This window comes from Pipistrellus kuhlii, unplaced genomic scaffold, assembly GCF_014108245.1.
Source record: "Pipistrellus kuhlii isolate mPipKuh1 unplaced genomic scaffold, mPipKuh1.p scaffold_m20_p_2, whole genome shotgun sequence".
NCBI lineage: Eukaryota > Metazoa > Chordata > Mammalia > Chiroptera > Vespertilionidae > Pipistrellus > Pipistrellus kuhlii.
The window spans coordinates 163,211,400-163,237,994 of record NW_023425515.1 but is presented as its reverse complement, the minus strand read 5'-3'; the positions used below and the strand labels follow the sequence as shown (position 1 = coordinate 163,237,994).

The 26,595-nt window shown below is 56.0% G+C and overlaps 1 protein-coding gene across 2 annotated transcripts in view; it reads left to right on the top strand.

Annotated features, from left to right (window-relative positions):
• The window catches only part of TTC39A (tetratricopeptide repeat domain 39A), a 51,243-nt gene that overhangs the window by 5,841 nt on the left and 18,807 nt on the right, over positions 1–26,595 (top strand). The window contains exons 1-6 of one of the 2 annotated variants that reach the window (XM_036447276.2): positions 5,208–5,309; positions 14,153–14,257; positions 20,742–20,873; positions 21,715–21,791; positions 23,112–23,179; positions 25,229–25,293. In XM_036447276.2, the coding sequence (XP_036303169.1) occupies positions 5,272–5,309; positions 14,153–14,257; positions 20,742–20,873; positions 21,715–21,791; positions 23,112–23,179; positions 25,229–25,293 (485 nt within the window). In that variant the 5' untranslated portion in view covers positions 5,208–5,271. Of the gene's footprint in view, positions 1–5,207; positions 5,310–14,152; positions 14,258–20,741; positions 20,874–21,714; positions 21,792–23,111; positions 23,180–25,228; positions 25,294–26,595 lie in introns of those variants that run through there. The other variant, XM_036447275.2, reaches the window with a different exon arrangement.

Below are 26,595 nucleotides of genomic sequence, written 5' to 3'. Positions count from 1 at the left end.
AATGGATACGCCAAAATTACAGGATGTCAGGTATCAAGGGCTGTGGGGAAAATGATGCAGGGGAAAGAAATGTGAGATATGAGGGCAAGAGTTCCCAGAGAAGGTCAAATCCAAGCCGAGATCTGAAGGGGGCTGTGTGAGGGGGGACGCACGTGAGTATTTGCAGGCAGAGCGTTTCAGGTGAAGAGCAAGTGCTGAGGGCCCAAGAGGGGAGATGCTTGCTGTTTGGAGGAGAGCAAGAGACCAGGGTGGCCGAGTAAGAGAGAGAAGGGAGGTGACATCAGAGAGAGAGGTGGGGGTGTAGGTCCTGCAGGGCCTCGTGGCCATGGTGAAGACCTTAGGGTGCAGGGTTTTGAACTGAGGAGTGACATGATCTGATCCAATGGGCCTGGTGCTGTGTGAAGAGGAGGCGGAGGCAGAGGCAGGTCAGGAAACAAAAAGTCAAAGAAGAGCCCAAACCGGTTTGGCCCAGTGGTAGAGCGTTGGTCTGCGGACTGAAAGGTCCCGGGTTCGATTCCGGTCAAGGGCATGTACCTTGGTTGAAGGTTGCGGGCACATCCCCGGTAGGGGGTGTGCAAGAGGCAACTGGTTGATGTTCCTCTCTCATCAACATTTCTAGCTCTCTATCCCTCTCCCTTCCTCTCTGTAAAAAATCAATAAAATATATTTTAAAAAAAAGAAAAGTCAAAGAAGAATGCTAAGGCTCTGCTAAGGCCCTGCTCTCGGTGCTTCATGTAGTTAACCTCATCCGATCCTTGCACCAACCCGGTGAGGTTGGTGCCATCAAGATCCCCATTTCAGAGATGAAGTCAGGGTGTGAGGGCAGGAGTGTAAGCCCTGCCTTGCAGACCTGCCCTCTAAGCCACTCCCTGCCCTGCCTCAAGCCAGTAGGTGGGGCTGTACCGCCAGACATGGTGGGCCAGGAGTCCAGCCAGATCTTCCTGGCTCCGGAGCCCAAGTTCTAACCCCGGACAGGATGCCACTCAAGGTCCCTTCTTTCCCACCAAAACTGGTGCCTGGCGGGGCTCCTCAGACCCACCGCAGGCCGCTCCCGGAGACCAGACTTGGAGGAGAGCTCTGATCCCAGAACTGAGACCATCGGAGCAGGAGGACCCCGGAGCTCCTGGCCCAGTCTTCTCTCCTCTTTGTATCGGGCCAGAAAATGAAAACCAAGGGCAGAGCAGGGCAGTGACGTGCCCAAGGTCACCCAGCTGGCGGGAGTCGGAGTCCCTGGGGTGGGAGGAGGCTGGGCTGAGGAACAGGCCTAGATCCTCCTCCAGGGCCCCTCCCCAGGGAATGCTTAAGAGCTGTGACTGTTGGAGCCTCTTCAAGAGCCCTTTGTTGGCGAACCTGTGTACTTGTGAATTATTAACAAGCCTGTAGCCTGCGGGGTGGGGCTCACTCCTGGCCGGGAGAGACAGAGCCTTGTGCCGGGGAAACCCGGAGGAGGGGGCTGTGAGGGGGGAGGGGACAGAGGTCACCCAAGCACCGCACCATCAGCCTCACCGTGTCCATGGGAGGTGGGGACACTGATCCCAGGCTACAGATGGGAAGACTGAGGGCCAGAGAGGGAGAAGCAGCTCGGACGTCACAGCTTAAGCTCTTTCTACAACAAGGGCAATGCTCACACCCTCATTTCCGCGAGCCACCCTTCATTCCCACACCCTTTCCCCACAGGATAGTTAAGACTGGGGTTTATGGGATGGCTAGACCTGAGTCCACGTTACACTTGGCACTAGCCTCAGTGCTCTCATCTGTCAGACGGGAGGTAAAGCCACTTCAGAGCATGGAAGGCCTTCTCTTTTTTTAAACATATTTTATTGATTTTTTACAGAGAGGAAGAGAGAGGGATAGAGAGATAGAAACATCGATGAGAGAGAATCATCGATCAGCTGCCTCTTGCACACCCCCTACTGGGGATGTGCCCACAACCAAGATACATGCCCTTGGGAATCGAACCCGGGACCCTTCAGTCTGCAGGCCGACGCTCTATCCACTGAGCCAAACTGGTTCCGGCAACTGAGGACCTTCTTGAGCTGAGACTTGGAGCAGGTCCTTGAGGCCCCTCGTACGTAGGCGGCTGGTTTTCTCACCGGCTTCATAAACTCTGCATGCCCACCTCCGCGCTTTCACCCACACCGTTCTCCCATCTGGTGCCCTCCTCCCATGACTTCATCGTATATACAAAGTTCAAGGGTCAGCTCTGCCCAGCGCCCCCAGCAGGCCCCCAGGCCCCTCCAGCCTACGTACAAGCCCTTCCCCTTAGCTGGATGTCATAGCCGATGGTGGGTGGCACCAAAGCCGGCTCATTGTAGGGAATTTTCTTTCCGTGCCTGTGTCTGAGTCCCACAGGCGAGAGGGGCCTTGCCAGTGAGCATATAGCCTCTGCTCACACGTGGGCAGGAGAAGCACTCGCTACCGTGGCAGAGAGCCTGCTTAGATTTAAATGGTATGCCCCTAAACCCCTCCCCTCCCCCACCAGGCCCTACCTGCCTGGCCCTCCCTCTCCCCACCACTGCTGCTTCTGCAAGCTCCTCCTGCTTCCTCTTCCGAGGCCCTAGCCTAGAGCCAGGCCGAGTCCCCGCTGCTAGAGCCCTCCCCTCCGTCCCTGTCTTTGTGAAGGGACGGCTCTCCGGCAGCCACGTGGCCTGATGAGTCATGTTAGTGCATCAGGGGCCTGGGGTGGTGGCTGGTTAACTCCTCCAGGGCCAGGTTCTTTCTGCCAGACCCAGTGAGCTGCAGCCCTGGCCCTGGAATACGCCTCAGGGCTGGCACACGGTGGGCATCTGAGGAGCAGTTACCGGTGACTCTCACCTCAGCCTGGGGGCTCAGGGGAGAGGGAGCCGAGGAGGCAAGAGTGTGAACTTTGTAGTCCGGAGGGCTGGGTTCCAATCGCAGTTTGCCATGTATTAGGTGAGTGGCCAGAAGTCACATGAACTCTGTGCCTTGGTCCCCCCATCTGTAAAATGGCCCGAAGGGGGATCATTTGAGAAGGCGAGTGTGTGCTGCTGGCTAGCAATGAGTGTGCTGCGTGGCATTACTGTCCGCCTTTTTGTCTCCAACACAGACAGCAGTGGCAAGTGGGTGGGATTAGAACCCACGCCTGGCTCTGGAGGCCGGGACTTAGTCTGCATGAGTGCCCCCCAATGAATGCCCAACAATGAGTGCCCCCCAATGAATCCCAACAATGAGTGCCCCCCAATGAGTGCCCCCAATGAGTGCCCCCCAATGAGTGCCCCCAATGAGTGCCCCCCAATGAGTGCCCCCCAATGAATGCCCAACAATGAGTGCCCCCCAATGAATGCCCCCCAATGAATGCCCCCCAATGAATGCCCCAATGAATGCCCAACAATGAGTGCCCCCCAATGAGTGCCCCCCAATGAGTGCCCCCCATGAATGCCCAGCAATGAGTGCTCCCCAATGAATGCTCCCCAATGAATGCCCAACAATGAGTGTCCCCCAATGAGTGCCCAACAATGAGTGCCCCAAATGAATGCCCATCAATGAATGCCCAACAATGAGTGCGCCCCAATGAATGCCCCCCAATGAATGCCCCCAGTGAATGCCCAACAATGAGTGCCCCCCAATGAATGCCCCACAATGAATGCCCAACAATGAGTGCTCCCCAATAAATGCCCCCCAATGAATGCCCCCCAATGAATGCCCAACAATGAGTGCCCCCCAGTGAATGCCCCCAATGAATGAATGAATGCCCAACAATGAGTGCCCCCAATGAATGCCCCCCAATGAATGCCCCCAATGAATGCCCAACAATGAGTGCCCCCAATGAATGCCCCCCAATGAATGCCCCCCAATGAATGCCCCCAATGAATGCCCAACAATGAGTGCCCCCCAATGAATGCCCCCAATGAATGCCCAACAATGAGTGCCCCCAATGAATGCCCAACAATGAATGCCCAACAATGAATGCCCCCCAATGAATGCCCCAATGAATGCCCCCCAATGAATGCCCCCAATGAGTGCCCCCAATGAGTGCCCCCCAATGAGTGCCCCCAATGAATGCCCAACAATGAATGCCCCCCATGAGTGTCCCCAATGAATGCCCCCCCATGAATGCCCCAATGAGTGCCCCCCAATGAGTGCCCCCCAATGAATGCCCCCATGAGTGCCCCCCATGAATGCCCAACAATGAGTGCCCCCCAATGAATGCCCCCCATGAGTGCCCCCAATGAATGCCCAACAATGAGTGCCCCAATGAGTGCCCCCCAATGAATGCCCCCCATGAGTGCCCCAATGAATGCCCCCCAATGAATGCCCCCCATGAATGCCCAACAATGAATGCCCCCCAATGAGTGCCCCCCCATGAATGCCCAACAATGAGTGCCCCCCAATGAATGCCCCCCATGAGTACCCCCAATGAATGCCCCCCATGAATGCCCAACAATGAGTGCCCCCCAATGAATGCCCCCCATGAGTGCCCCCAATGAATGCCCAACAATGAGTGCCCCCAATGAATGCCCCCCATGAGTGCCCCCAATGAATGCCCCCCAATGAATGCCCAACAATGAGTGCCCCCCAATGAATGCCCCCAATGAATGCCCCCCCATGAGTGCCCCCAATGAATGCCCAACAATGAATGCCCAACAATGAGTGCCCCCAATGAATGCCCCCCAATGAATGCCCCAATGAATGCCCAACAATGAGTGCCCCCAATGAGTGCCCCCCAGTGACTGCCCACCACTGAGTGCGCCCCAATGAATGCCCCCCCAATGAGTGCCCCCCAGTGACTGCCCACCAGTGAGTGTGCCCCAATGAATGCCCCCAATGAATGCCCCCCAATAAATGGCCCCTTAATGAATGCCCCCCAATGAATGCCCCCAATGAATGCCCCCCAATAAATGCCCCCAATGAGTGCCCCCAATAAATGCCCCCAATGAGTGCCCCCAATGAATGCCCCCAATGAGTGCCCCAGGGCGCTGCAGGCTCAGGTCCCGCGCTGCAGGAGCTGGTGGAGGAGGGGAGGGACAGGAGGTGGGGGGACACATCTGGGAGAACTTTCTGGGCCCCATCGGTAGGGCGGTGCGAGGAGGGAGCGAGCTCCGGGCGGGGGCTGCGCCCTGAGGGCCCGGCCATGGGCCTGGCTCACCTGTCGGAGCCGGGAGGGCGCACCCGCAGGCGGTGGGAGCCCGCGGCCCGGCCCCGCCGCCTTCCCCGCCCCCGGCGCGCCCCTCCCCGGCCGCGTCCGCCGCTCCGCAGCCCGGGCTCCGCGCTCCTGGGCCGCAGCTGGCGTCCGGGGCCGGGCCCTCCGCCATGAGCTCGGCCGGCGCCCCGGGCGCCCCGCCCGCCGGGTAAGTGCGCGGCCCGGGCCGGGGAGGGGGCGGCGGGCCGGGCGGGGGTGCGAGGGGGGCGCCGCGCCGGCCTCCGCGCCCGCGGCCCGCACTGCGGCTCCAGCCCGTGGCCGTGGCCGCCGCGGGAGCGGGGGGCCGGGAGCGGGGCGCGGGGGGAGGGGAGGGGGCTGCGGGAACTCGCGGGGGGACGGCGGGGGGGGGGTTGGGTGCAGGCGCGCGCGACCCCGGTCGTCTCTCCCCTCCGGGTCCCAACTTTCTCCGAATCCGCGGCAACCGGACGGCGCAGAGCCGCCTCCTCCCGGGGGGGCGTTTACACCTGTGCGTGGGCGCATTGCCACCTCGTTACAGACGAGGAAACTGAGGCACAGCTCTTAGGAACTGTCTGGGGTCGCCAGGAGGGGAGAGGCGGGACTGGGATTTGAACGCAGCTCCGTGCGATGCCAGAGCCCGCACCCCAGGCCACGCCGCCTCACCGTCAGGGGTACTGGAGGAGTTAGGAGACTGAGAAATGGACATTGGGCACAGCTGGAACCAGGGCAGGAAGGGTGGGTGTTGTCACTTCCAACGTGGCCCTCTTCCCCTCCCCCACCCTCCATCCCCCCACCCCACCCTCACCCTCCATCCCCCCCACCCCAACCCCACCCCCAGAAACCCTGCAGGACCCTTTCCTGCCCCGCGCAGTGGCAGCTAACTGCGGGGAGGTGAGGAGCAGCCCTTTTCCCACCCTGGGCCCGGGGCTGCGGGAAGGCTGCTGGGTGGAGATCTCACCAGGTGAGCTGGGAGCGGCGCCCGCCCAGCCCGGAGCCTCACCAGCAGGGACAATATTTGCCGAGGCCTCGGGGCTGGCACTCCAACAGGCAGGTGACAGGGCTGGTGCCAGCCCGGAGCCTCCACGGGCCTGTGGGGTGCTCCAGGTTGAGGGCTTGGAGAAGGTTGACAGATGTCTTGACTTTTGGTTGTATGACTTTGGACAAGTCCTTTATCCTCCCTAGACTTCTTTATTTTTACCTGACTTTATTGGGGTGACATTGGTTAATAAAGTTATATAGGTTTCAGGTGTACACTTCTGTAATACATCATCTGTATGTTGTGTTGTGTGTTCACCACCCGGAGTCAGGTCTCCTTCCATCCCCATTTATTCCCCCCTCCCCCTGCCCTTTACTCTCCTGTCTCCCCCTTTCTCCTTTTCCCGCTGGTAATCACCGTATTGGGATCTGTCTATAAGTTTATTTGGGGGTTGTTATTTTGTTCTTAGTCCCTTCACCATTTTCACCCAGCCCCCAACCCTCTCCCCTCTGACAGCTCTCAGTCTGTTCTCTGTATCTGTAAGTCTGTTTCTGTTTTATCCTTTGTTTATTTTGTTCATCAGATGCCACGTATAAATAATATCATATGCTATTTGTCTTTCTCTGACAGGCTTATTTCACTCAGCATAATACTCTCTAGGTCCATACTATATAAGCAGTCTATCTTTAGATTTAATACAATTCCTGTTAAGATACAAATGGCATATTTCACAGAACTAGGACACATATTCCAAAAATTTATATGAAACAAGCACACACACACACACACACACACACACAGAACAAAACAAAAATCCTCAAATAGTCTCAGCAATATTGAGAAAAAACAAGTTGGAGGAAAGTCCTAGAAGAAAAACATGGGCAATAAAATCTCAGACATTTTTCATAGCAATATTTTTTTCAGTTTTATCTCCTGGGCAAGGGAGACAAAGAAAAAATAATGAGACTATAAAACTAAAACAATTTTTGCACAGCAAAGTAAAACCATCAACAAAATAAAAAGACAGCTCACTGAATGGGAGAACATATTTGCCAATGATACATCTGAAAAGAGGTTAATATCCAAAATTTATTAAAAATAAAACTTCATACAATCTAAAAGAAATAAGCAATCCAACTAAAAAATGGCCAAAGGACCTCAATAAACACTTCTCCAAAGAGAACACACAGATGTCCAATAGACAGATGAAAAGATGCTCAAGATCACTAATCATCAGAGAAATGCAAATCAAAGCCACAACGAGACCACCTCTGATCTGTCAGGGCGGCTCCCTTCGATAAATCAACACACAGGTGTTGGTGAGGATGTGGAGAAAAGGGAACCCTTGTGCACTGTTGGTGGGAATGCAGTTTGGTGCAGCCACTGTGGAGAGCAGTGCGGAGTTACCTCATTCATACATTTAAAAATGGAACTGCAATTCTAGTTCTGGGAATATATCTGAAAAAGCCTGGAACACTAATTCGAAAGCATATATGCTTCCTACCTAGACTATATGTTCACTGCTTCCTACCGAGACGTGTCCCTCCTTTGGAAAACAGGGCGGCTGGGCTGGCCGGTGTAAAAGAATATATGCTCACTGCTTCCTACCGAGACGTGTCCCTCCTTTGGAAAACAGGGGGGGGGCTGGGCTGGATTGTGTAAATCTGGAGCCTGGTTAGGTCTCTCGCGCCCAGCCCCGATGGAGTGCAACCCTACGGGCTCCAGAAAAGCAGTTTCCAGATCAGAAGGCAGGCGGAGCAGGGCACCTATCAAAGAACTCTGAACTCCCAGGACTGAAGCCACATTCATCCCTCTTCCTTGCACACTCACATGCCAGTCTGTGCCCTCTTGACAGCCCGAGGCTCCTTGCACTCTTCCAGCACTGGTGGGCCTTCCTCCCCCTGCTTCCCTGCCTGCCCTCCTGGTCCCACTTGTCTGTGAGGCCACACAGGTCTATCTCCCTCCACCCCCGCCCCTGGTCCGTGCCCTCTGGTGGGTTCTGAGTAGAGTAGGGAGGGGCAAAGCAGTGCCACCTTCACTGTAGACACTCATTCAGTCACTCAGCAGACACCCCTGAGGCCTGCTCTGGGCCTGGCTCTGCGTATGAGGATCAGTGGAGAACAAACTAAGCTTTCAATCTGCACCACTTTCAAAATCATGGAATATTGTAAGCCTCCAGGAAAAATATAGCAAATAAAATGAGCTCCATGCCTCTGCCACCCAGCTTTTCCAGATATTCACATTGTGCCCATTTATTTTATTTTTTATTATCATATATTTTTTGTTAATCCTCAACAAGGATATTTTTCCATTGATTTTTTTTTTTTTTAGAGAGAGTGGAAGGGAGAGGGAGGGAGAGAGAGAGAGAGAGAGAGAGAGAGAGAAACATTGATGTGAGAGAGAGATCGATTTGTTGCCTCCTGCATGCACCCAGACCAGGGTGGGAAATTGGGGCTGCAACTGAGGTCCATGCCCTCGACCAGAATCAAACGAACCCAGGACCCCTTCAGTTCTCAGGCTGGCACTCTAATCACTGAGCCAGACCGGCTAGGGCCCCGTTTATTTTACAGTCTTCTTTTAAACAAGTAAGCCGTGGCAGAGACCGTGATAGCCTCTCGCGGCCCTCCTGCCCACTTACCTCTACAGAGATCATTGTCATCCTGAATTCTGGTTTTATCATTTTTATCTGTTTTTATTCTTTTGCGGAGTGTGTGTAAGTCTAAAAAAAAAAATGTAGTTTGTTCTTACTCTAAAAGTTGTATACCAATGGAGTCATCCAGCATGAATCATTCTGCAGCTTTTCCTCACTCGGCTTCAGGTTTCTGAGATTTAGTCTTCCCGATCCGCGTGCCCTGACGGGGTGTTACACCCCTCGATGTGAGACTCCCATGTGCTTACTTACCCGGCCTCCTCGATGAGCATGGAGGTGGTTCCCAGTGTCTTGCTGTTCAAACAATGACTATTCTCGTACAATTGTCCTTTACACACATGTGAGTGTTCCTCTAGGTTGCCCACAGGAGTATACTCATAGGGGTCCTATGAGGACATGGATACTCAATCTTTTAAAGACTTACTAGTAGTTTCCTTATGAAAGTGGAGCTAGTCAGTAAAAGAAATGATGGAAATATGTAATTTGGGGGGGCTGGGGGGAAATGCCAGTCACTAACTTATTCTGAGAACTTCTTATTGTGCTTCACATTGTCTCGTGTTCCCGCCTCCCCTCTGATGGGTGGGGAAGCAGGCTTGTATTTTAGAACAGTGTTTCCCAAACTTCTCTCATGATGCGCATCCCCTGGTGGAGTTGTTAAACTACAGATTCCTGAATCCCAACCAAGAAGTGCTAAACTAGAATTTTTGGGAACAGATAGGTAAAATTCCTTCCCTGTCTCCGGTGATCCCTTAAAAAAAAATGCTTAGGGGGACCGGTTTGGCTCAATGGATAGAGCGTCGGCTTGGGGACTGAAGGGTCCCAGGTTCGATTCCGGTCAAGGGCATGTACCTTGGTTGCGGGCGTATCCCCAGTAGGGGGTGTGCAGGAGGCAGCTGATCGATGACTCTCTCTCATCAATGTTTCTGACTCTCTATCTCTCTCCCTTCCTCTCTGTATAAAATCAATAAAATATATTAAAAAAAAAAAAAAAAAGCTTAGAGCACTAGTTAAGTAAACAATTTTACCTATATGTTCCCCCAAATTCTAGTTTAGCACTTCTTAGTTGGGATTCAGGAATCCGTATTTTAACAACTCCACCAGGGGATGCTCATCTTGAGAGAAGTTTGGGAAACACTGTTATAAAGCACCTGCCAGGTCCCTCCAACAAGGCATTGCTGAGCCGCAGCTGCCGTCCAGGGCTGTCTGCCTTCAAACCTCTCGGATGCCACGCTGCCCTAGGCCACGCCACCTCACTCCGTGACCCATGATGTCTGCTTTATGCAGGGCTACAGGGGAGTCTTTGGAAGCAGAGTCACAACCATGTTTGCAGTTTCGAAAGATCTCTTTACAAGTGCTAGGTCCCCACAGACCCACTGCCTTACCCTCTGAGTCAGCGCTCCCCCTGGATGGGGAAGCAGGAAGTAAAAAGCCAGCTCTGACTCATCTGCTCCCTGAGTGACGTCCTTGGCCTGCCTCCACTTTCCCACCCCCACCTCACCCCAGGGCAGGGGGTTCCTGTCCCGAGCTGGGACTGAGGGTCCCCCAGCTCCTCCTCGCCCTGCCTACCAGGCGCTAAAGGTAGCAGTTTCAGGCAGATTAAAGCAGCGAGGTGAGAGGGGGAGAGAGAGAGAAAGAGAGAGAGAGAGAGAGAGCTCCAAGCTGTCTGATGCCCCCCTCAGCCTCCAGCCCTCTTCTTACCTGGGCCTTAAGCCCCTCCCCCACTGCACCAGGCTCCTGCCATTGGTCACCAGCCCTGCTTCCTGCTCCCTCAGCTTAGTCCCCCTCCAGTCCTGTTTCCCCAGGGCACACAGAGAGGGCACGGGCACCACTGGGGAGCTCAGGACTATATGGGCCCAGCGAGGTGGCCTCCGCAGAAAGCCCTTGGAGACGCGGGGAAAGCCTGCGGACAAGGGGGGACCCCAGTCAGCCCCGCGAGCGAGGTTGCTTTTGCAGGAAGCATTTCTGACTTCCAGGCTCCTGAGAGGAGCAGGGCAGGCTCCTGTCTTCACGTCCGTATCTCTCCAATGGAGATAAGAACACCTTCCTCTTGGGGCTGGTGGGAGGACGGAGTGAAGTCATTAGTCATCAGTTTGGGTAACTTAGTGATATTTTCGCGGTAGTGGTGGGTGGTTGTTAGTGCTGTTATTGAATCAATGGGGCCAGCTGTCCCTGGCCTTCCTGCGCTCCCAGCCAGCCAGCTGCTCCCCCCGCTCCCCCAAGCTCCCCACCTAGCAGGCAGTCCAGGGGCCTGTTTTCCTGCCCTGCCCTACAGCTCAGGCCTCCTCCTCACGCTGGTATGCCTCCAGCCCTTGGCTCACACTCTGTCTCTTTCTTGGACTTTTTTTTTCTTCATCTTGTCCTCAATTCAGTGCCAGCTTTTCCAGAAAAGCTTCCTTGAAAGTCTCACCCCCCCCCCCCCCCCCCCTTCTGGGCCTCTCCAGCCCAGCGATTGATTCCCAGGAGGGCTCTGCTGTCACTGCCTCTGCCTGCAACTGTCCTTCCTCTAGACCAGTGTTTCCCAGACTTTTGACATATGTGTACCCCTTCTATAATTTTCGTAACGCTGAGTACCCCTCGTACTCATGAGAACGTAGAATTAGGCGCAGCTAAGCAGGGTGCAGTGCATATCCCCACCAAACTCCGGTGCAACGCGTACCCCCACCAAACTCTTCCTGTACCCCTGGGGGTACGCGTACCACACTTTGGGAAACACTGCCTAGACCATGAGTTCCTGGGCCTGCTCTGTGTCCCCCAGCCTGGTGCAGAGCCAGAGATTAGTGGTATTTGGGGGGGAGGAGGGGGGAGGACATCAGTCCCAGGCCCTCCCCAAAGAGCTTCCAGCCCAGAGAGGTCAGCTCAGACCCAACTCGTACAGTTCAGTAGAAGAGGTGCTGGGAATATGTGCCTCTGTGCTGTCCGCCCATCTGTCTGTGCCTCTTTCTGTCCAGGTTGTTCCCTGTAGCGGGGTGGAGCTGGTGGTAGGGGGCGTTGCACAGAAGTGGGAGGCAGGCGTGGCTCTGGAGTTGAGCAGAGAAGCACATAAGCCAGGACAACAGACGACTCCCTGGGCTGAGCTGGTGGGCACTGGCTCACGCAGAATCTCGGGTTAGAACCCATGTTTGGGCACGTGACCTTGGCCAAGCCACCTCTTCTCCGTGCTCCCGTCTCCTCCCCTGCGGTGGGGTTGATAACCTCGCTTCACACGGCTCAGCGAGGGCTCAGGAGAGAATGCCAGGTAAACACTGGGGCCCAAGTGCTCCCTGCTCCCCGTTGAGTCATCCAGCTGAGATGGGTGGGCCGAACACCACGCTGGGCCCTGGGCAGAAGGAGACCCGGCCCTGCCTCACAGCGAGAGGGACAGCGGCTGCTTCGCGTGGGGCCGTGGTGGCCGCAGAAAGGAACTGGGTCTTGGTCCTCAGAGTAATGAGGAGGCAGGGAAGGAGTTCAGGTCTCGGCTGTTATGGGAGGGACGGATCAGAGGGAATAACACTTCCAACATTCTTCCTTAAACAAATCCACCGAGAGGCTGGATTGGTTAAACAAACATCCTTTAAAATGCATTCCTGGGCTTCTACAGAAGTAACAGGAATCCTCTGAGCCAACAATAAGGAGGGAGCTCCAATCAGGCTGGTCAATGAGATGAAGCCACAGCAACCTGGGGGTATTTACAGATTCCAGAAACCCAGATCTTTGAGTTTTCATGGCCACTCATGGGATGGGGAAGAAGACCCTGGGCCTGCCCACCCACAGCGAGCCCCTCCCGCCCTCCACACCAATCCGGGATCTCCAAAGGGTGGCCTCGGCAAACAGGAAAAGCATCCACCTCCGCACAGGGCGACAGCAGCTCTGATGGGGACAAAGAGGTTCCCTGGAGAGTTATACATGCTGCCCTCTCACACATTTTGGGTTTGAAATGTGGTCCTGAAAATGCGCAATCAGCGGTCACAGGGAGGTAGTGTCCCGGGGAACCTGGTGAAATGAGTGAAAATCCTCCCTGGAGGAGCATGTCCTCCTCCCAAATGACCTCATCAAACAGGAGCTCGTGGTAAAAATACAGAACACGCAGGCAGACAGGCCACTGTGAGCGATAGGCACCAGAAGCAAGAAATCGTTTCTCTGGGAGTCTAAGATACCAGAACTGACACACAGAATATAAATAATTGTGTTTAAAATGTGTAAAGAAATCAAAGGTGAAACAATAAAGCAGGGAAGAAAATACTGCCCAAGATGGCCAAGCAGATTTGAGAAAGAACAAAGTGGAATTTCTGGAGATGAAAAGTATAGCCACTGCAATGAAAAACCCAGTGGACAGGATGGGCAGCAGATTGGACACAAATAAAGAGAACTCGTGAAAGGGAAGAGCTGAAGAAATTACTCAGACTCTGACGAAGAGAGTCCAAGAGGTAGAATTATGAGACATGAAATACAGAATAAAATGGTCTAACACAGAGAGAGAAGGGACAGGAGGGGCGGAAGTCTCCCGTCAGACCTGGGCGAAGATGGCGGTTGGCCTGCACTGAGGACACTGGGCATGGAAAGATGGGCTAAGAGAGGTTCGGAAGGGACAGGCGATAGGGCTTCGGGATGGAGGAGGTGATAGAGGCCTGGGAGAGGGCTCTGTGAAGGATGACTCTCAGATTTCTGGCTTCAGGAGCTTGGAAAAGGGATGTCATTAAAGACTGGGAGAGAACAGATTCAGGAGAACAAACAAGAGTTCAATTCTAGCCGAAACCGGTTTGGCTCAGTGGTAGAGTGTCAGTCTGTGGACTGAAAGGTCCCGGGTTCGATTCCAGTCAAGGGCATGTACCTTGGTTGCGGGCACATCCCCAGTGGGGGGTGTGCAGGAGGCAGCTGATTGATGATTCTAACTCTCTATCCCGCTCTCTGTAAAAAATCAATTAAAAAAAAAATATATATGTCAGACAATGGTAAGATAGAGAAGGGTAAGGGCTAGAATGTGTTGAGATGCCTCTGGAGCCCATTGTGACAGGGCCCCTGGGTTCTAGAGTGCAGGCCTGGGGGCAGGGGAGGGCCTGAGCAGGAGGGAGAAAAGGACGGCCGTGGGGTTTGGTGGGAGGGCTGTGCCCCCCAGAGGGGGGAGCAGAAAAGCCCAATGGGTCAGAAGGGCCACAAAGATTCTCTTTACCCTCGTGAGAGGTGAGATACGTTTATTTCGGAGCTTCCCTTGCTCCCCTGTCCTCGCTCCCCCAAACCTCGCCCCATTCTCGGGGGTCACCCCAGTCTGCCCTCCTCCCACTGTAGGAACACTCAGAGGCGGGTCCAGATTGCCCTGTGTCCCAGCGGGCAGCCTGGAGGCCCTCCAGGGAGTCAGGGGTCCCCGGGAGGCTCTGTCCCAGCCGGGCCCGGGGCTGACGGTCCCGCCTCACACCTGTGCCTCTCTCCTCAGGACGCCCGTGAACAGCCTCCATGAGGCCCTGGACCAGTGCATGACCGCCCTGGACCTCTTCCTCACCAACCAGTTCTCAGAAGCACTCAGCTACCTCAGGCCCAGGTGAGGCCTCCGCCGGGCAGCGGGGGCGTGCACAGGCGCTGTGCGAGCCCGCGGAGGGGGCAGGGATGGGGTGGCTGTATCACGGAGGACCTGAGTTCTGCTGTGAGGGGATCCCCGTGGAGCTGAACGCCTTCCACCTGGGTCACCCTGACCCCCGAGAGTCCCATAAACATGGCTCAGGCTCCCCTCTCCACAGCCAGGAGCAGCCAGGCCTCCCGAGGTCACCGTGACTTCCTTCCCCTTCCGTCCCTTCGGCCTCTCCTCTGACGTCCTGTTCCCACTGAGTCCACTGGGGGTTTCTCTGCGGTCGGCGAACACGGCCCCTTGCCATTTTTCTCTAAAGCGCTCAAGACTTGTGTTGCCTTCACTTAAGCCTTGTAAGGTAATAATGATGGTTAGTCATTAATTCTTCTAGCATTTACTGCCTTATTTCTTTCTTTTAAAAAAATATATTTTATTGATTTTTTACAGAGAGGAAGAGAGAGGGATAGAAAGTTAGAAAGATCGATGAGAGAGAAACATCAATCAGCTGCCTCCTGTACACCCCCTACTGGGGATGCGCCCGCAACCAAGGTACATGTCCTTTACCGGAATCGAACCCGGGACCTTTTAGTCCACAGGCCGATGCTCTATCCACTGAGCCAAACCTGTTTTAGCATACTGCCTTATTTCTAAATAATATGCTTATACTGCTGTTTTAAAATTTTTTGCAGTTTTTCAAAAACTGAAACTGAGATAAAATTCAGGTACCATAAAATTCACTCTTTTGTTACTTTTTACTTTTTAAAAATCATCTATTGGTAAAAATAAGTTAGCTTTCATTTTTAAAAAATGCTTTATTGATTTCAGAAAGACATTGGGAAGGAGAGAGAGAAAGAGGAAAAAAAAACATTGATTGATTGTTCCACTTATTTATGCATCCGTGGTTGATTTTTGTATGTGCCCTGACTGGGGAATCGAACCTGCAACCTTGGTGTATTGGGACAACACTCTCACCAACCGAGCTTCCTGGCCAGGGCAGAAGTTAGCTGTCTTATACCTCTGCCCCATCTCCCTTCCCTCACCTGCCTCTTACCATTCTATCAGCGTTTGGCGAGATCAATAATACATGTTTACATTATTATAGCTGTGTAGTTAAGACTACATTTCCTTTCTAGAATGAATCATTGTCTCCTAACTTGCTATACATATTTCCTGAATGCCTTATAACCGCTCAGTCAGATCATGCTATTATGAGTTTTCCCCTAAATGGTCAAACATAGCAGGTGAGCACTCAGTTTTTCCTTTTCCTGGAAACCTGTCCCCTGGAGGGCAGACAGGTCTCTGGCCACCTCCCAGCGGTCTGTCTCCTGCACCTCTCTCTGCTGCTTTTGTCTTTGCTCCATCCCAGCTTTTTCTCTCTTATCTCCTTCCTCATTTATCAGAGCATGCTCCTCCAGAAATTCCTTTTTTTTTTTAATTATTTAAAAAAAAAATCCTCACCTGAGGATATATTTTTCATTGATGTATTTTATTTTACTTTTAAAAATATATTTTATTGATTTTTTTACAGAGAAGAAGGGAGAGGGAGAGAGAGTTAGAAACATAGATGAGAGAGAAACATTGATCAGCTGCCTCCTGCAACCCCCCATTGGGCATGTGCCCGCAACCAAGGTACATGCCCTTGACCGGATTTGAACCTGGGACCCTTCAGTCTGCAGGCCGACGCTCTATCCACTGAGCCAAACCGGTTAGGGTTCATTGATTTTTTAAAATTTATTTTATTTAATTTAATTTAGAAAGAGTGAAAGGGAGGGAAAGAGAGATAGATGGAGGGAGGTATGTGCCCTTGACCGGGAATCGAACCTTCGACCCTTTGGTGTGCCGGCTGATGCTCTAACCACTGAACACACTTAAGACTCCAGAGGCAGAGCCATTCTGTGGGATGATGAGGAGGTCAGGGGGTGACCCAGGGGGTGGGGAGATTGGGCACCGGGTACTGGTTCATTCGGCAAAATTTCGTGAGCTCACCCAGGTGCCCAGCCGTGTGCTGGGTTCTGGGGCTGCAACACTGAGCAAGGCTTGGTCTGTTCTCAGCGAAACAAGCAATAAGGGCTGCCAGGATTTATACCTGGACCCCAGCTCACGTGGAGAGGGGCTGGTCAGGAAATTACTGGCCACATAATTTCTGGGGCTCATTGCAAGATGAAAATATGGGGTCCTTTGTTCAAAAATGATTGGGGGCATGAGGACCATATGTGATACCTTAATCAATCAAGAAATAAAAATTAAAAAAAAATGATTAAGGATTTCAAGACAGCACTAACGGAATATAAAACCAAGCACGGGGCCCTTTTGGGCAGGAGGCCCAGTGTAACTCACAGACCACACACCACGAAGCCAGCCCCGGAGGGCCTCCTGGCGGAAGTGGCGTTCATGCTGAGACGGGCTGGGTGAGGAGGAGGCAGCCCGGGGGAGAGGACACTTCCAGGCAGAGGGAACAGGCTGTACACACGCCCGGCAGGGATGGAGGGAGGGGCTCGTGCATTGGAGGAGCAGAGCCACTGGGCCTGGGTGGAGTGAGGGAGCTGAAGCAGGTCCCGGAAGGGAGAGGGCCGGGTGACTGAGGGTGGACGAGGGGCGTGAGTCCCCGAGAGCAGCGGTCGCCAACCTCTCGGACCTCTCGGACCACCAGGGTCTGCGGACCGCCGGTTGGCAGCCGCCGTCCTGGAAGGAGCTTGGGCTGAGAGGAGGGCAGTGAGGGGGTCTGAGCGGACCAGGCCGTGGGGTGGGGCGGCTTTAGGGAGAATAAAGGAAACAGAGAGGCTTGGAAGCAGGGGCCGCCTCTGCCTCCCAGCCTGGAACAGCCTTGCCCGGAGAGGCCCTGACGGGTGCCTTAGGCTGGGACCCAGGAAGGGTCAGGGAGGGGAGGGTCAGAGTCAGGAGGCCCTTGGTGGGGGCAAGGCTGGCTGACAGGGCCCAGAGCCTTGGCTACTGGCAGAGGAGGGCAGGCCGGAGGCCACAGGGCTTAGCTGACTCCAGGTGGCCATCCCATCTTTTTATGTATTTATTTATTTTTAACAATTTAGGATTTATTTATTTATTTATTTATTTTATTGATTTTTTACAGAGATAGAGAGTTAGAAACATCGATGAGAGAGAATCATCGATCAGCTGCCTTTCGCACACTCCCCCACTGGGGATGTGCCCACAACCAAGGTACATGCCCTTGTCCGGAATCGAACCCGGGACCTTTCAGTCCGCAGGCAGACGCTCTGTCCACTGAGCCACACCGGTCTCGACACCCGCCCCATTGGCAGCCGGTCCCAGCCCAGGCGTGGGCCCCCAGGGCCGTGATGCTCCATGGCCGTCCGCTCAGAGCTGAGGGGCCGCTGCTCCCGGGGCATAGACTGTGTGTGCAAACAGGAAGGTGGCGTGCCTGGAGCAGGGCGGTTTCCACTCCTCTGATTCCCAAACCCCAGTCCGCACCATAGTGGGGAGCTTCCCCGCTGGCCGAGGGCTGGGAGGGGCCCGGAGCCGGTGCTGTGGCCTTGGCCTCAGACTGGAAAGTCTACTTTGCCTGCCAGCTGCCCAGGGGGCTGTGCTTCCGCCTGGGCCCAGCAGCAGACGGGGGCCCAGCGGGTGGGGCTGAGTCCCTGGCCTCAGGCCCGGGGAGGGGGGTGGTGTTAGGGGAGAGGGAGGGAGAGAGAGGCAGCGGCTTGGGAGTCCAAGAGGCCTGATGGCAGGGGGTTGTCTGGGAAGCCCAGGTCTGTGTGTTAAAAGATACCCCTCTTGCCGAAACCGGTTTGACTCAATGGATAGAGCGTCGGCTTGGGGACTGAAGGGTCCCGGGTTCGATTCCGGTCAGGGGGCATGTACCTTGGCTGCGGGCATATCCCCAGTAGGGGGTGTGCAAGAGGCAGCTGAGCGACGACTCTCTCGTCGATGTTTCTAACTCTCTATCCCTCTCGCTTCCTCTCTGTACAAAATCAATAAAATGCATTAAAAAAAAAAAAAGAGATACCCCTCTTTAAGGAGTCAGCTTTTATCCGGGGTAGTGACCCTTGACCCTGGCAGGACATGGCGGAGCTCACCGGGGTCCTGGGAGAGAAGGGTCGTGGTATCCATGTTACAGAGGAGGAACCTGAGACTGGCCAGGACCGCACAGCTGGTGACTGGCAGGGCCAGATTCTACCCTGTGTCTGAGGGCCTCAGAGGCCCGCGCTCCGCCCCCACTGCGGGCCGCGGCCTCCTTCCCAGGAGCCACTGCCCTCAGATCAAACAGTCCAGGCAACTGTTTGAGCTGGGAGGGGAGGACAGCTCCCGGCCGGCCGGCCATCGGCTTCCTTCCTTTACCTCCCTCACCTGAGGGTGACCCGGAAGTAAAAGAGCAGCTTAACTTACACAGGTGTTTTAAGAAGGAGAATAGCAGGGAGATGGGTACAATCTCGTGATTTTTCCACCGCTTAGTCTCTACACTAGGGGTGTCGAACTCCATCAGAGAAGGGGCCAAAATCTAAAATCCAGCCTAAATCGCGGGCCGAATGGTTTACTGAACAGTCATAAACTGTCATTGTGATGGAAACGCAGCGGAGTGCAGTGATGACAGCGCCGTGCGGGCCACATTGCAAGGCCTGGCGGGACGGATTTGGCCCGCGGGCCTTGTGTTTGACGCATGTGCTCTAAACCGTAGTCACCTCTCTGCCCTGAAGTTCCCAGCACAGCCTGGCACGGAGGAGGAGCCTCAGTAATGAATGGGGGGGGGGGGGGTGCCTGGAAGGGAGTGAAACCGCTGCCACACCTACTGTGTGCCCCATAAGGGCGCTCCCCGGCCAGCCCACAAGGACCAGCTCAGGCCGGCCAGCAGGATTGTTCCCATTTTTGCAGGAACGTAAATCAAGGCCCAGACACGGTCTGACTTCTCCAAGTCCAGAGAGGGACTGGCGCTGTTCTCCTTCCAACTTGCCTGCTGCTCTCTCTCCATGGGTTAGACTGAATGTTCCCCACCCCGCACCCCGGTCCCAACACACCCTTCATTGCGAAGGCTGGGGGGAAGGCTTCCTGCCTGCCTACCCTGGTGCTGAGGACAGAGGTGCATCCTACAGAGCTGTGTCCCCAGGAGCCCCAGTCTGGGGAGGGAGCCGTGACTGCGGGTTCCAGCTCCTGAGAGCCGCTCCGCAGTCACAGACACAGGCTCCCTGAGGACGGAGCCCGGGACTCCAACTGGCCCTGATACTCAGGGAGCCGGAGGGGAGGGGAAGGATAGTTCAAACGGAGGGAACAGCGTGTACAAAGACCTGGGAGGAGGGAGACGGTCGGATTTTCTTGAGGAGAGCACAGTGCCGTTCAGTTTTGAAAGCTACTAGATCACAGGGCAGAAGCAGACGTGACAGGACCACGGGGCTGGGGAGGTGGGCGGGGCCTGCATTGTGTGGAGCCTCTTGGGATGTGGAAGCCTGGAGGTGTCACCAGAGAGGCTCAGCCAGGGAGCAGCGTGATCTGAGGGTGCCTGGGAGAGGCAGGCGGTGGGAGGAAGAGGAGGGGGGGGAGGAGGAGGAGGAGGGGGAGGGGGAGGGGGAGGGGAGGAGGAGGAGGAGGGGGGGGAGGAAGAGGGAAGAGGAGGAGGAGGAGGAGGGGGAGGGGGAGGGGAGGAGGAGGAGGAGGAGGGGGGGGAGGAAGAGGAGGAGGAGGGGGAGGGGGAGGGGAGGAGGAGGAGGAGGAGGGGGAGGAGAGGAAGAGGGGGAGGGGGAGGGGAGGAGGAGGAGGAGGGAGAAGAAGAGGAGGAGGAGGAGGAGGAGGAGGGGGAGGGGGAGGAGAGAAGGAGGAGGAGGAGGAGGAGGAGGGGGAGGAGAGGAGGAGGAGGAGGAGGGGGAGGAAGAGGAGGAGGAGGAGAAGGAGGATGGGGAGGGGGAGGGGAAGAGGAGGAGGAGGAGGGGGAGGAAGAAGAGGAGGAGGAGGAGGGGGAGGAGGAGGAGGAGGAGGAGGGGGAGGGGGAGGGGGAGGGGGAGGAGGAGGAGGAGGGGGAGGGGGAGGGGGAGGGGGAGGGGGAGGAGGAGGGGGAGGGGGGGGGGGGGGGAGGGGGAGGAGGAGGAGGGGGAGGAGAGGAGGAGGAGGAGGAAGAGAAGGAGGAGGTCCCTGGAACCGGCTCTGGGGGAGCCCAGGGGTGAGGCTGAGGATAGAAAGGGTCCCATGGACCAGATGTGAGTACCCTCTGCCTGCACCCAGGGGAGGGGAGGCAGAAGGTAGAAGCAGGTGCTGCCTGAGTGCTGGGAAGTGTGGCCTGAGGCCAGCTTTGAGCCTTCACAGCAGCCGGTTGCTGTATCTCCGCAGAACAGAAGAGAAGCTGGGCTCAGGATTGGAGTGTCGCTTACAGCCACTTTGCTGGGATCCGAGGTCTTCCCTCCCGGGACACTCCCCCCCCCCCCCCCCTTAGCCCCAGGCAGCACGGGAGGGGCCGGCCTGACGGTCTAGGAGTTGGTGCTCTCACGTCTTTTCTCTCCGGCAGAACCAAGGAGAGCATGTACCACTCGCTGACGTATGCCACCATCCTGGAGATGCAGGCCATGATGACCTTTGACCCTCAGGACATCCTGCTCGCTGGCAACATGATGAAGGAGGCGCAGTTGCTGTGCCAGAGGTCGGGCCCTGGGGCAGACGGGGCTGAGGGGTCATGAGGCCTATCCCGGTGCCTGGAATGCCGCCATGAGTGCTCCTTTGGGCGAAGAGGCTGTGTGCCCGCGGCTCACAGCCGGCTGGCGGCACTGCCTCCGGAGCCTTGTTGTCTGAGCCGCTCCCTGGGCTCCCAGCCTGATGAGGGGGAGACACATTCTGGCTCTGTCATTAGTAACTCTCTGACCGTAGGCTGGGCCCTCTGGGGCCTTGACTTTCCCATCTATAAAATGGGTGCGATGGTGACAGGGTTGTCACGGGGACTGAATGAAAATACAAGTCACGGGACCTGGTGTGTAATTGGGGTTCAGTATATGTTACCGCTTAAATGAACGAGTCAGTGGCCCCCGAGTGTTTGTGCCCAGGTGACTGTCACTCATTTTGCTCGCCCTCGGCCAGTGGACTAAGGAGTTTGCCGACCACTGCCCTGGGCTGTGCCCTGTGCTGGGTGCTGGCCGCCCGGCGCGTCACCAGACCCCAGCCGGTTGGACGCTCACATGGCCTGGTGGGGAGACAGGCATACACCGGGGCATCTCCGTGTGATGTAGGGGAGCACGAGGGCTGCTGGGGGTCCGGCTGGAGGAGAGGGAGGGCTTCCTGGAGGAGGTGGTGCCGGAGCTGGTCTGGGAAGGATGACTAGCAGCAGAGGAGGGAGGAGAGGGGGCTCTGACCAAGGGCGACGGCGGGGCCGGGGGGTGAGAGAGCCCTGGATCTGGAGAAGTCGGTGGGGTTCCACGTGCAGAGTCCCAGGGGCGGGGCGGGAGCTCAGAGGGACCCGGAAGGAACAGAGGCTCCTTTCTCCCCTTCAGGCACCGGAAGAAGTCCTCGGTGACAGATTCCTTCAGCAGCCTGGTGCACCGCCCCACCATGGACCAGTTCACCGAAGGTGTGGCACCCAGAGTCTCATCGCTGCTGGCCCAGGGAAGCCCAGCTCCAGCCCCCGGAGGGCGGCTCCCCTCCCGGCTCCGGCCTGATGCCGGGACCCACACGGGGTGTGGGGAGTGGCTCTCTGGTGAAGGGGGAGCCAGTCAGACGCTTGCCCGCTGGCTTCGCCTGCCCCCCGGCCCCGGGGGCCTGAGCGCTGTGCGCAGTTGGTTTTCCGGTCTCGGTGGCAGTGATCTCCTCTGCCCCAGTGGGAAGGAGGTTTTAGAAGGTGACCCCCGGGGTGAGGCAGCTGAAGGCAGTGGAGGATGGTCTGGGTGGCCAGAGCCATGTGGTGTCTTTATTTTTATTTTTTTAAAAACATTATTGATTCTTTTTTTTTTTTTTGTATTTTATTAATTTTTCACAGAGAGGAAGAGAGGGATAGAGAGTTAGAAACATCGATGAGAGAGAATCATCGAACAGCTGCCTCTTGCACACCCCCCACTGGGGATGTGCCCGCAACCAAGGTACACGCCCTTGATCGGAATCGAACCCGGGACCTTTCAGTCCGCAGGCTGACGCTCTATCCACTGAGCCAAACCGGCTTTGGCCGTGCTCAGTCTTTGTGTCTCACGCGACAGTCCTGGAGGTAGCAGCAGACGACCAGGCTCAATTTGGGGCTCTTCAATGGAGAGGCGAGTGGCCTTCCCCACCCGGAGAGGCCTGGCAGGTTCCACCAAGAAACATCACAATGGCCTGTGAGGGTGCCATTGCCTCCTTCGTATCTCCTGTGGCTCCCTGACGCCCACAGGGCCAAATCTGTGACTCCCCACCGGCGTCAGGTCCCTCTGCAACTGGCCTCTCCTTCCCCGGCCCTTCCCCCTCCCACCTCACCCACTTCAACCTCCTGGGCCTCAGCTGTCCTCCAGCACTGCAATGGTCTGGCTCTCCTGGGCCTCTTCCTTTTTCAACCCAAATGCCCCGTCTTCTGGAGGGCGCCCCTGGCTGTGAAGTCTCCTTCCCTTGCTCCCACGGCTCCTTTGTTCACCCGGCACCTTCTCCTGGCCTGGCCCCCGCGGGGTGTCGGTGCCCAGCCACCGCGGGGCTTGGGGGACAGAGCAGCTGAGGGCCCTGCGCTGACCTCCTGGGCGTTGGGTGGGGGCACCCGCTGGCAGACCAGGGGCCGGAAAGGCGAGCAGAGAATTCAGACCAGCGTGGGCACTGCAGAGCCCGGCCTGGGTGACTGGGTGGAGGGCGTGGGAAGTGGCGGTGGGAGGACTTGGCCCACGCTTCCTGCCGGGGGGTCCCAGGAGGCCACAGGGCTTTGGTTTTCTCCCCACAGAGGAGATCCACGCCGAGGTCTGCTACGCAGAGTGCCTGCTGCAGAGAGCGGCCCTGACCTTCCTGCAGGTAGGAGCCCTCTACGTCGACACGCAGCCTGGGGCGCCCAGAAGACGGGCCACCATGTCAGAGGCAGGAGGGTCTGCAGCAGCCGCGATCGGTTCCCTTGGGGTTCCACAAGGACTGAGGCTCAGCCCCCCAGCACGCCCCGCCCTGGCCGGGCTCGGGGGCAGAGGGGTGGGCTCCATCCGCCACCAGGATGCGCTTCCGCTCCGGACTGCTGTGTTCCTGTGGAGGGTCACGTGGGATGACAGGCCTGGCCGCAGGGCCTGCTTTACGAGTTGACTCGATTCACTCAAAAAGCTGACTTTAGCATCTTTTACAACGAACTACACGTTGCGCATACATGACAGGGGTGTGTGTGTGTGTGTGTGTTTTCATATATTTTATTGATTTTTTTAAAGAAAGGAAGAGAGAGGGATAGAGAGTTAGAAACATCAATGAGAGAGAATCATGGATCAGCTGCCTCTTGCACACCCCCTACTGGGGATCGAACCCGGGACCTTTCAGTCCGCAGGCCGACGCTCTGTCCACTGAACCAAACCGGTTTCGGCAGGGGTGAGGTTTTTGCATGCCGCCCCACACACACACTGCATGTTTGTGCTCACACTCATTGACACACATTATTTCATCCTCATCTCGAAGACCCGCAAAGGGGAGGGTTTAAGGCACATGTGTCAAACACAAGGCCCGCGGGCCAAATCCGTCCCGCCAGGCCTTGCAATGTGGCCCGCACCGAGCTGTCATCACTGCACTCCGCTGCGTTTCCATCACAATGACAGTTTATGACTGTTCAGTAAACCATTCGGCCCGCGATTTAGGCTGGATTTTAGATTTTGGCCCCTTCTCTGATTGAGTTCGACACCCCTAGAAGGGAAGGAGCCGCTTCCCTGAGGTCACGTGGTCAGCAAAGGGCAGAGCTGGGATTTGAACCCAGACCTGGCACTCCTTACCCACAATGGCCGTTAGAGAACCGTCACCTCATGATTTTACCAAAAAGTCTGGGTCATGCTTGTCACATATAATCATCATGTAAATACATGAATTAGGTTGGAAAAGCACATATACATTTTATTGTTGGGGTGCTGTTTAATTTTCCTTGCTATTTTTTCTATCTTTTTGGGTCTTTGGTGATTAGAACCGGATTTAATCCTAATCCTTCATTAGGATCACTGTAACAATTGCACCAGGAATGTCCTTTTATTAGTTTATTCTAGTATTCCACACAATAAAGAAACGCTCACAACCCCCCGCATCCCCCCCAACTGGAGAACACAACATTGCTAGCAAGTCTCCTCCCTGCTGGGCCCCTCCCGCCCTGTGCCTGCCTCCCTCCACAGGGGGAGACACTAGCTAGAGTTTTAGGTTAATCACTCCCCATCCTGTTTTTTAAAAAAATAGCCTTTTCATCTTCCAATTCATGTCTGAACAGCATACGATGTGTTCGCTGGCGTCAGGCTTTGAAGGGCCTCAAGCCGAGTGGGACCTGCTTCCTTTGCCCGGTCCTGTGGCTGCGACCTTCTCTCTGCGAATGCGCCAGCTTGTCTGTTCATTCTCTGTTTCTGGGGCTTTCCGCTGTGAGCGGCGGGGCTGGAAACGTGCTTGAAGGGCACGCCCACAGCCCAGGCCCACCCGTTCCTCTTGGGCGCACACCCCGGAGTGGAACAGCTGGGTGGGCTGCAGGGATGCGTGCTTTACATTGCAGATGTGACACATACCAGCCTGTGAGAAACACAAACAATCCGAAAATGAGCGCCCCTCCTCCTGTCCCACATCCTCCACAGAGAGGCCCGGGCACCCCGGGGGAGTCACGGGCGTGTCTCCTCCCGGCCTTCCGCCCAGCACGAAGCGGGCATTTTGGAGGTCTTGTTTGGTGAGCAAGATCCTCATCTCAAGTCCCAAAGGCAGGGAGACCTGGTTTGGCTGACCTCTGACCCCATCCCTCTAGGGCCCTCATAGAGCTGGTCGGAGGGAGGGGAAGGCAGGGCTCAGAGTCTTGTATGATCTTCCTCTGGCTACCCACCCAGGCCCAGCTCTTAGCGTCTCTCCCTCCTGCAGGATGAGAACATGGTGAGCTTCATCAAGGGCGGCATCAAAGTTCGAAACAGCTACCAGACTTACAAGTGAGTGGGGCTGGCGGGGGAGGGGGGGGGGGGGGGGGAGCAGTGGGGGCGCAGGCTTGGGCACGGCATCTGCTACACGGGCCTCCCAGGCTGCGCGGTGGGCGGCGGAGGGCGCTGGCTGGAGGCAGGGCGCCTGGAATGCCGTGTGGCCTCGGCAGGTGTCTGCACCCTCCGGATCTCAGCTTTCTGGAACGCTATTCCCCTGGTTTTCCTGGGTGTGCCTGTTGGTTCCCCCGACTGCTTACTCCGTGCCGACCTTGAACTAGGTGCTTAAGACACAATTCCGAACTAACAGCTTGGCGTGGTGGGGGCAGGAGGAAAGACACAGTAATTTTGAGAATAGCCGAAATCGGTTTGGCTCAGTGGGTAGAGCGTCGGCCTGCGGGCTGAAGGGTCCTGGTTTCAATACTTGGTTGCAGGCACATCCCCCATCGGGGGGTGCAGGAGGCAGCTGATTGATGTTTCTAGCTCTCTCTCTCTCCCTTCCTCTCTGTAAAAAAAAAAAAAAAACCCATAAAAATATACAAATAAATAAAAAAGAAGAGCAGCGGAACTCCTACACATCCAGATGCCCTTTCCCCACGAAGCCTTCCTTGGCCTCTCCAGCCCTCAGGGGTGGTGTCCACATACCCCCTCAGATGGGAGCAACTGCCCGAGGGCCAGATCATGTCTGTGCCATCTCAGCACCGGGCGAGGATGAAAGAAGGGAGACTCAGAACACCTTTCCCTAACACGGTATTACGAACAGCTATAATCCCCAATCCGGAGAGCTCTGGAAGCTCATTCCCCCACGCCAGGTTTGGCATTAAAAATCATTTTCCACGAAAAGTTTACTTGAATTGGCTTGAGACTATTCATCATCTCTGTTTCTCCCCTTCGCTGGGGCCGGTCCCCAGCGAGCGGGTCTGAGTGTGGCGGCGAGGGATGGCACGGCGGGTCGGTCCGGGATTGTGTGAGGGAAAGCAGATGAGCGTTCTGGCTCCTCCAGTCTCTCCCCCCCAGCTGCCAGCGCGATGTTTCCAAAGCACAAGCCGTGTCAGGTCAGCCCCGGCCAAGTTCCAGGCTCCTCTCCCCTTAGGAGAAGGTCTGGGTCACAGCCAACCTCGTTCGGACCTCACGGCCCTCGGACGTGCTGTTCTCCCTGCCAGGAGCGCCATTTCTGTGCCAGGCTCGTCCCTCCTCACCCCTCAGCTCTCAGCTCAAATGTCAGCTCCGCAGGGAAGCCTTCCCGGAAGCCCAGACTGCGTCCAGCCCCAGGGTTCCTCTCCTTGGAGGCCCTCCTTCCCGTCACAGACCCCCTGG